The 10,000-nt window shown below is 36.9% G+C and overlaps 1 protein-coding gene across 1 annotated transcript in view; it reads left to right on the forward strand.

The window, feature by feature from the left end:
* Positions 1-10,000, forward strand: part of sema3h (sema domain, immunoglobulin domain (Ig), short basic domain, secreted, (semaphorin) 3H) — a 30,003-nt gene that overhangs the window by 5,981 nt on the left and 14,022 nt on the right. The window contains exons 2-8 of the mRNA XM_046871974.1: positions 1,920-2,074; positions 2,955-3,017; positions 3,100-3,219; positions 5,640-5,733; positions 5,897-6,016; positions 6,909-7,054; positions 7,338-7,452. Coding sequence (XP_046727930.1) covers positions 1,920-2,074; positions 2,955-3,017; positions 3,100-3,219; positions 5,640-5,733; positions 5,897-6,016; positions 6,909-7,054; positions 7,338-7,452 — 813 coding nt within the window. The remainder of the gene's footprint in view (positions 1-1,919; positions 2,075-2,954; positions 3,018-3,099; positions 3,220-5,639; positions 5,734-5,896; positions 6,017-6,908; positions 7,055-7,337; positions 7,453-10,000) is intronic.

Consider the following 10,000-nt stretch of genomic DNA (forward strand, 5'->3'; position numbering starts at 1 on the left):
GTGTGAAGGCAATACAGTTGTTTGGGCACCCAATATGGGTTTGGGAATAATTATAATTAAGGAACTATGCATGGGCACTTTAGAGGGGTGTGTGTGTGTGTGTGTGTGTGTGTGTGTGTGTGTGTGAAAATCAGAAAAGGTATTATTCATCAGATGAGCACAAATTCAAGGCAGAACCAACCTCTGTGTGGGTTTTGTGCATGTGTGTGCATGCGTATAGGTTGTGTTGTTGCCGTGCAGTGATGTGTTAATCAATTGCTAAACTCACCACAAGTCTTCTCTTGTGTGTGTGTGTGTGTGTGTGTGTGTGTGTGTGTGTGTGTGTGTGTGTGTGTGTGTATGTATGTGTGTGTGTGTGTGTGTTGGGGGGGGCATTGTTCAGCATTGCTTCATCTCTTTATCTTTTTGACCCAATAGTTTATCATTCGGTCATCAGCAGCCACAGTAAATCTGTAGATTATTGGATTTTAGAGCTGGTTTTTCTGGCCTGGCCGTCTGGCTTTTTGTCTTTAGAGGTGTATGTACCTGTGATCTTTTGTGTGGATGGTTGTATGCGAGTCTATTAGTGTTGTCTTGAATTAACCTCACCGATTCATGTGATGTTATAGAGAGAGAGAGACATGGTGCTGGAAACTTGCACATTTTGGATGACATTCTCTTGGTTCTGCCTTGTAACCCAGACTAAACTAACTCTTGAACTGTCCAAACTCAAATCATTTTTTTATTTTTTTAGGAATATGCGCTTTGCTTAAGCCATTTGTACAATGTATTATTAAGCTGTCTATATTAAATGTGTTAAATCTACCCCTCTCATGCTCCCTTTCTGACTTCCTGTCTTATGACGCATGCAGTTGGCGTGAATGGGTAATTACCGCCAACACAAAAATTTTGACACGTTTCCCTGTTTTGCACAAAAAACTGTTTATAATGTTCATAAGTATAAGAGAAGTTTAATTCCTTTAATAAAGCAGGACAAATGACTGTAAAAACTAAATCCAAAACTTTGTCACTGCAACAATTACAATGCATAACGATGAGACTTGCATTAGAAAATAAATCATATCAGACATATTCAATTCATATGTAACATTTATTTATCTATAGCAATACATTCAAAAGCATATCATTTCATTAACACACTTTCCTAAAGGTTTTCCGGGTATTTATGCAAATAAAATTTTTCTGGTGTCTATGTACATAGCCATTGCTGTCTTAGTAAAATCGTAAAAGATAATATCCTACCCCAGTAATGGCCATACAAGGGTCTAGTGCTTTGGCCCACCATGCCATATATATGAAAAAGTGAAAAAATGTAATTTATATATATATATATATATATATATATATATATATATATATATATATATATATATATATATATATATATATATATATAATTTTTAATTATTTTTTTAAGCTGCAAAAATATAAATTGTAAAGAATATAATTGGCTATTGTTTAATATACATGTATAAATTCTTCACCTTCCTCAAAGTATGCTGAAATTTTCTGAAATGCCAGCGGCCCTCAAACAAGCTTGATTTTTGTCCCTTCATACAAAAAAGTTTGGGGACCTCTGATCTGAGGAAATGTAGAACTAAAAGCTTTACATTCCCAACATCCAGCTGTGAGTCAATGCTTAATTCTTCACTTTCGTTATGCATACCATACATGTTTACTCCATTGTATCTATACCAATAACACTAAGGGACAGCTTTTTTGCTTTTTTTTTATCCAATATCGGGAAATGTGTTGATTGTCCTGTTTGTGCTAATTGCATATCACATTACAGCAGCTATAGATTAGAAGATCCGGATAAAAACACACTGAAATAGTGGCAAGGTTATAGCCCCAGAACTGAAACAATGTTACTGGCACACTTCTCTTAACATCTGTCCCTATTTGTCTCTGCTTCCCAGAGCTGGTTCGAAGTGGCAGGCTGATGTCACTGGCGCTCTCTGCAGGAGATTTGAACTCGCTGCTTCCTGACGAAGATGCCCGCCGTCTGTACATCAGCATGAAAGACTATTTACTGTCAGCCAGCCTGGATGATGTCACACAACCCCATCACAAGGTGATCACACGTTCTCACGTCCTTGCTTTGTCTCACACAGAGCTCTCAGTGATATGAAAGAAGCATGACTTCAATTCTGCCGCATTGCCACTGTTGCATTACATCATTAACGCCAACAAAACAACTTTTGTGCTCTGTGTGTATATGTGTGTTTGTCTCCGAAGCCAAAAAGCTGTGTGGTATGAGATGATATTTACACCGCTTACTGAGGCAAGATGTCCATCTCGAAGTTCTCTCATTGTAGGGCTGATCTTTATGCTTGCCACTTTGTCTGAAGAAGCAGTAAACGATGGATAGGGTTTATCTAAAAGGTCAAAATGGTGTACATGAAGTGAGATAACAAATAAAGAACTAAATATCAGCTCATACTGCAGTATTGTGTTGTAACTAGTGTAATTCACACACACACACACACACACACACACACACACACACACACACACACACACACACACACACACACATCTATCTGCATTAGTAGTAAAATATGTGCAGGAATCCAGAAGCAGACTCTGCCTTATCTTATCAAAACTGGCATTTTGGACCAGCCCTTTTCATTTAAGTGACTAATTGTGTGTGTGTGTGTGTGTGTGTGTGTGTGTGTGTGTGTGTGTGTGTGTGTGTGTGTGGGTGTGTGTCGATCCTTCCCTTCCCTCAATGACTAACAGTACATTTATGTAGATTAAATATGAAAGATACAGGTCCAGTTCCCAGTGCAGTTCAATAAGGGAGTCTCTTGAGTGTGAGCTGTTCCACATGCACTGACTCATCCAGTTTTAACACAGTCACCAAATATTTACAGAAAAAATTACACCAACAGAACCTGAACAATGGTAGACAATGTATGTTTAGTTTTTATGACTTTTGTTTTGTTTTTCAGATTTACTGGCCTGCGAGTCCAGATCGAATGCAGGACTGTTTGATGGCTGGAAAAGACCCACAGGTAAAAAAATGCACATTTGCTGTATAAATAAACATGTAATATATTCATATATTCATTTGCTGATTTGTTGTGCCCTGTCTAGCTGGAGTGTGCCAATTTCCTGCGTGTATTGGAACCTTATAACCAAACGCACCTATACGCCTGCGGAACAGGGGCCTTTAACCCTCGCTGTGCCTACATCCCAACCCGCCTCTTCTTCACGGTACAGAAAGCTATATTATAACTGTAAGAGTGACATACATATAAAGATGGGCAGTAACAGGAAATAGGGTGCTGTGAAGGTGTTTTGTAATGTTTTATATCTCACAAAAGCAGAGTAATTTGCCAGCAATAACAAATTGTATTTAAGAACAACAATTCATATATTTTTTTAGCCCGTATAGTTGCATTTAATGGTGTAGACTGTCTAAGAAACTAAATAATTCCAATTATAACTTATTCCCCCCTGCCTGTATTTTTTCTTTCCTTTAAAGTGTATAAGCCAAAATGCAGGACAGGACATAGTTCTTTTGCTTTTGTTTTTAATTATTAATATAATGGAATGATAGTTATGTATGAAATTCCTTCAAGGTTGGGCCTTTACAGTTTCAACAAATAGTGGGGTAGCTATCGAAGCAGTGAACCAGGAAATCCAGTACTTCATTTTGGTGTTAAGTGCACAATTCATAACTAATGTATATATAACTAGAGGTAACTACAATCGAAGCAATTACTTAACAAGTGGTAACTACCATAAAAGTGATGTAAAAAGTGTTGACTTTCAGTCATATAGCATTTGGAAACTATCATAGTAAGAGTGATTGTAACAGCATAGTTACAGTGGTATAACAAGTGGTAAATTTCATAGAAACAGTAATGCAAACAGTGGTGACTATCATAGTAACAGTGGTATAACAAGTGGTAACTACCATAAGATTAGTGTTATAGCTGATAGCAACAGTAAAGTAACAGTGGTATAACTGGTGGTAACTGCCATAAGAACAGCAGCATTACAAGTGGTAACTACCAAAGAAACTACCATAGAAATGGTGATGTAAACAGTGGTTGCTATCATATAACCAGTGGTAATTACCGTAGTTACTATCCTATTAACAGTGGTATAACTGGTGTTAACTACCATAAGAACAGCAGCATAACCAGTGGTAACTAGCTTAGAACAGTGATGAAAACAATTGTGACTATTATAGTAACCTTGATAAAACTGATAGTAACTATTATTGGAACATTGTTTTAACAAGTAGTTATTACCAGTGGTGGAGCGCAAGAAAGTACATTTAATTAGTTACTGTACTTAAGTAGCTTTTTTGTGTATCTGTACTTTACTCAAGTATTTCTGTTTGTAACTTCACTACATTTCAAAGTCAAATATTTTTTACTCAACTACATTTCACAAAATCAGTCGTTCCTTTTTATATATGAGCGGGTAAAAACTTAACTGGTCAAACACGCAGCTTGACACTAGTCAGAGTAGAGAGCGTGCTGTTTTGAACTTGTTTTGATTGCTGCTTAGCAGTGTATTATATCATGTCACGGTCAATAAACCTGTTCGGGGCTTTGGTGTGTGTGCACCCACCGCCCAGACAACTTCCCTCACTCAAACACTCAAAATTACGGATGACAAAAAAGGTCTTAAACCCTCAGTAGCCCAATTCAGGAAAAAAAAGAGGAAAGAAGTAGGAGGGAAATGTGCAAAAGATAAACGTGTGTATGCTGCTCTATCACTCATCTCTCGTTATGAGGATAGTATAAGATAATGCATTTAATGAAATGCTAAAAACTCTATATCACTTACGCTATGCTGTGTTGCCTTCTTTGCTTTTATGCATAGAGAGACAATATTTATTTTCATTTATATTACATTATAATTCATAGTATGTAGTTTATCATTATGTGTGTAGCAACAAAACAATTACAACCTAACTAGTCTAAATGGATTGTAGTTAAACAGCACTTACTGATTGGGTTCAATTTAATTGAGATGATGTCATGAAGGTTTTCTTTGATTGTACTGAAAAGGTCCTGAACTGAATTCATTAAGGGGAATCTCCAGTGCAGCTTAAAATGCTAATTTAAAAGACTTATATTATAAGGGTAGAGTTGTTGTATGTATCTAATGATTACAATTAGCCAAGGAGTTCTATGGTTTTTGGTTCTGAGAGTTTGATACATTGTGCACAATGACATTTCCAAAGAAATTGTGCATTAAATGCATTTAGGGTGATATTTCTATATGAAAAAAGAGCTCTCAGAAATGTAACCAAATTTGTGGACTGCTCTGAGAATATAATATAGAATATAATACTCATTCAGTGACAGGAGCTGAAGCAGAGAGGAGCTTTTCAAAGCTGAAACTCTTCAATAGGGGGAAAAGTTGGGTCATGGCGTGGTTCACCCTGGGCGTCATTCAAGCTAGAACTGCCATTGGCGCTTAGTGGTATCTACTGAGTACAGTTGAGTGTCAGTTCAACAGCAAGCAGAACATTTTGACAGGAATCAATGATGAAAGAAACTCCTGACACGAACTGCCCACAACACCTGTGGCCTTATTTGCGCGATTCTGTTGAAGTTGTTGAAAATAAGCCTTTTGGTGATGAGCCTAATGTGTGTGTGTGTGTGTTGTAGGCTGAGGACCAGACACTGCAGTATGAACACACAGAGTCTGGAAAAGGAAAGTGTCCATATGACCCCCACCAAAAGACTGCGACTGCCATCATTGGTATGGCTGTGTGTGTGTGTGTGTGTGTGTGTGTGTGTGTGTGTGTGTGTGTGTGTGTGTGTGTGTGTCTATGTTTGTGTCTGTGTGTATGCAACCTTTAACCCTTATTTTCAGGATTGATGCCCTTTAACCTTTGTTTGTGATTGCGTGTGTGTTATTTCAGATGGGGAACTGTATGCTGGAATCACGTCTGACTTTATGAGTCGTGATTCTGCATTTTTCCGTAGCCTGGGAGAACGGCATGTGATCCGCACAGAACAATATGAGCCAACCTGGCTTCAAGGTACACACACTCCCACACTTTCACATGTACCTAAACATAAATAGATCAATATAAACCATTATGGAGAAGCAGATGGATAGAAAAGCAAACACATAGACACAACAAGGCAAAACACACTTCTTAGAACGAATGAAATAAATGACAATATACATAAATTTTTACTGCAAAGAAATGTTTGCTTTAGAGCTTCGGGAACAAACAAGGAGGAATTTTGCACAAATCTAATCTGATTGCTTAGCTTCCCCTACTTTTAGCTAGATTAGCTTTGTAACTCCAGGGTATAAATTACTAGGCAGGCATTAGGCTCCAGACATGTACGGACATTCTCCATCAGTTTCCTTGTGGCAAAAGGGAAGCTGGATAAATGTAATTATTAGTTGAAGTATTATTTTAATATACTTTAATATGGCACTGTTAATTCCCATTTCTGAGTCAGCTGTGAGAAAGCTTTTTAACAGTAGAAGAAACACCACTCTACCAGGAAAACTACAAGTTGTTGGAACACAAAAAATGTTCTACCAGATGAAAAAGTATAGGAATTACTCTTTGTAGGTGTTACAATGTAAGTGAAACAGGAATTTACTTTTTACAAGACAATCAAACGTATGTTGATCTTTAATGAATAGAACTTATTAGTGGTTCCAAAGGAATAAAAAACACTTTGGGTTGCCCTGTAAAAGAAAAAGAATGCACTTGGGGGGAGGGGGTTATATTAACTTTACTTCATCATAGCACCACCTTATTGATCAGTATATTTGATGTAGGAAAAAATCTTGTTTAATCTATGCATACATACTCTGCTGTCTCAAAAGTGCTGTTTCTTATAAATCAATTAACGTTTTCACTTTCTTTTTTTCTCTTTCATCTTTCGATTTCCCCCTCTCTGTCGCAGACGCTGAGTTTGTGCGTGTGGCCATGATGAAGGAGAGCGATAATGAGGAAGATGATAAGGTCTACTTGTTCTTCACTGAGCGTGCTCAGGAGGCTGAGGGGCCCGCCGGCAAAGTCTTGTACACTCGAGTCGCTCGCGTCTGCAAGGTGTGTGTGTGTGTGTGTGTGTGTGTGTGTGTGTGTGTGTGTGTGTGTGTGTGTGTGTGCATACCTTCACTTTTGGGACTGTACGCTCGCATATCTACCTGCATGTGTGGAGGTGGACGTGCTTGTCTGCATTTCTGCCTGACCCAGATGTTTGAGCAGTACATCACTGTACTTTAATCAAAGACCTAAAGACATTTTTGTTCCTGATGTGATCATCTAATCATCTGATCATGGTTATAGTATGTTTTGTGAAGTTGGTGTGTTTGTCTATGTGTTTATATAGAATGACATTGGAGGCCAGCGCAGTTTGGTGAATAAGTGGAGCACATTTCAGAAGGCTCGAATGATCTGTTCTGTGCCCGGGCCTGATGGCTTACAGACGCACTTTGACCAACTGCGTAAGTACTGTACACTGATAATTCAATTAATTCATAATAAGCACAAAATTTAATGCATGTTAATCTTATTCTGTCTGAAAGAAATACCTGTTATTCAGATAACACTTGGAAAACATGCCAAGGTATATCAGAGCTCGGTGATCTGTGTTTACACATACACACACACACACACACAAACACCAACACACACACACACACACACACACACACACAGATACATATTCGTACAAACCAGTTTCTTATCGTTCGGTCTGTGTAAGCAAAAGCTGTGCGTAGAATAAACAATTCTTCAGTGATTAAACTAAATGAACTATATCAAACATGCACACACATGCAGTCTCTCACACACAAACAAATACAGAGACATACACACTCACACATGCACAACACAAACACCCTTCTTGCAAAAAGCTTTTATTATCTCTTCCCCAAACAATCAAGCTCTGGTTTGATCTCAGAATAAGGTGTTTTCAAGCCTCAGACTGCTTCCACACAAACTCTCCATCTATCTTTTTTCACTTAACTGTAACAGGATCATGCAGTTTGTGCAGAAGCCTAGTGGTTAGTGGTTTGCATTAAAGAAAAGCCTGCGACCACTTCCTAACAGATTCCACATGAACGTCCGAGTCTTCTGGTATTCACGACTTTGGAGGTTTATTTTTCTGTTTTAGGTTTATGAGTTGTAACCCAGTGTTCACAATATGCCAGAAACCTTGAAAATCATAGCAAATTGTAAATATGGTGTTATCTTATTTTGACTGAGATTTTAACTCCTAAATCATATACATAAATATGATAAACCTAATAAACTATGATTCACCTTCTATATCACAGTTCTTACCTGCATCTGTGTATAACTTTATTCATTTGTTCAAGTTTGTTCAATTTTCCACAATGAACACAAAAATTCTGTAGTTTTCTTAAATGTAGCAAATGCAAAATGATACATAGCTTAATTCTTAGTAAACTGGGGTCATTTAAGACAGTAATATATGTAGCAAAGTTACTTTTTATACAATATTACTTTTATTGATTGTATTTATTACTCATGAAACACTGAAAGAAAATGTAGTCAGTTTGTTTTTTCTAGATGAACTCTGTCAAACCTACAGTATGTAAAGTGGTATAGACTATCAACCACTAATCATCCAGTTTGCCCTCAGTTACTAAATTCACTACAACACCATAAAGTAATGTTGATCTTTTATGCTTATTTAAGTTCAAATAAACTTGCCATCAATTTGAATAGATATTACTTTCAAAATACCTGCTTCAAAATATCCAGAGGCTCCTAAAAGTCATTAATTGCTTGCAATAGTTGTGTTTACTTTCAGCTTGAGCTACACTCTTCAGTGTTTACGATCTCTGAGCAGGTTTAAGCAGCTCTGACATAGCTTTTCTGATAATAAAATAATAAAAAAATACTCATAACAAAATATCCATGACTACATAAAGCAATAAAATCAACTCCCAGTTTCCAATCACTCAATCTTACATAGCCATGACAACGTTATTATAGCTATCTTGTGCTCACGGCGCCATCGGCGTGTCTGTGAAAATTCCATCAGTGTGATATTTACACCATGCTCTGTTGCCTGGAACAACTACATCTCCCAGCAGGCCCTTGTGGCTCAGGGGCCCTCATGGTGCAGAGATTGCGGTACATGGGTAGACCATGGTACACTCAGTGTGTGGCCTATGCTAAATACATTTTTTGAAATTCTGAATAATATTTCTACATTTTTAAACATTACCACAGACATAAAAATTAAAAAACATTGTTTTTATACATTGAATAAAATAAATGTTTTATTCAAATGCATTATAGACTAAATACACTATAAATATCAAACAGAAAATCAGGTTTAAAGGTGTCTATGGTTACATTTGGAAAGGTGACGTTATGTCTAGTAAGTTTTTTTTTTAAATCGAACAACCAAAACTGGCATGTTAGTCACTGAAGTAGTCTTGATCCTAACTTGCTATAAAAGCAATTTTGCATTGTAAACTTTAACAAAAAAGCTCCCTAAGTATTCCTGAGTGACATTATAAATACTATTTTAAAGTAAATTTGAATATTGTCCACTATTTGCAAAAAATTTATTGGGACACGTGACTTTTTCAACCACATGTGGTTCTTTCGCAAAGTGGTAGCATTACATTTACTCTATTTGAGCTAGGAGACCCAAACCATTACCAGTATGATGTCTGCTATAGAGATATGATATCAACTCTATTGAACATCTTTGGGGTGAAATGAAACGCTTACTTTAGGGGAAAATAAAATCTACTGGAGCAGTTTCCTGGAAAGTGAAGGTTCTCATAAAAATGCTAAAATAGGCATTAGGGGTTAGTGAAAACCTCATTAAAAGCAGCCTTGCTTTGATGGTGAAGTGGCTTCTGTGGGATAACTCTCTTATAATGTCTTTTCCACTGTAAAGATTGTATATTTTCTTCAGACATGCAGATTCATTATTGCATTAATTATTCAGTATTATACCTCACAGCTGATTGCTCAATTCTAATTTGTTAGAAAGTATTGAATAGT

The sequence above is a fragment of the Silurus meridionalis genome, chromosome 17 (assembly GCF_014805685.1).
Source record: "Silurus meridionalis isolate SWU-2019-XX chromosome 17, ASM1480568v1, whole genome shotgun sequence".
In the NCBI taxonomy this organism is placed as follows: domain Eukaryota; kingdom Metazoa; phylum Chordata; class Actinopteri; order Siluriformes; family Siluridae; genus Silurus; species Silurus meridionalis.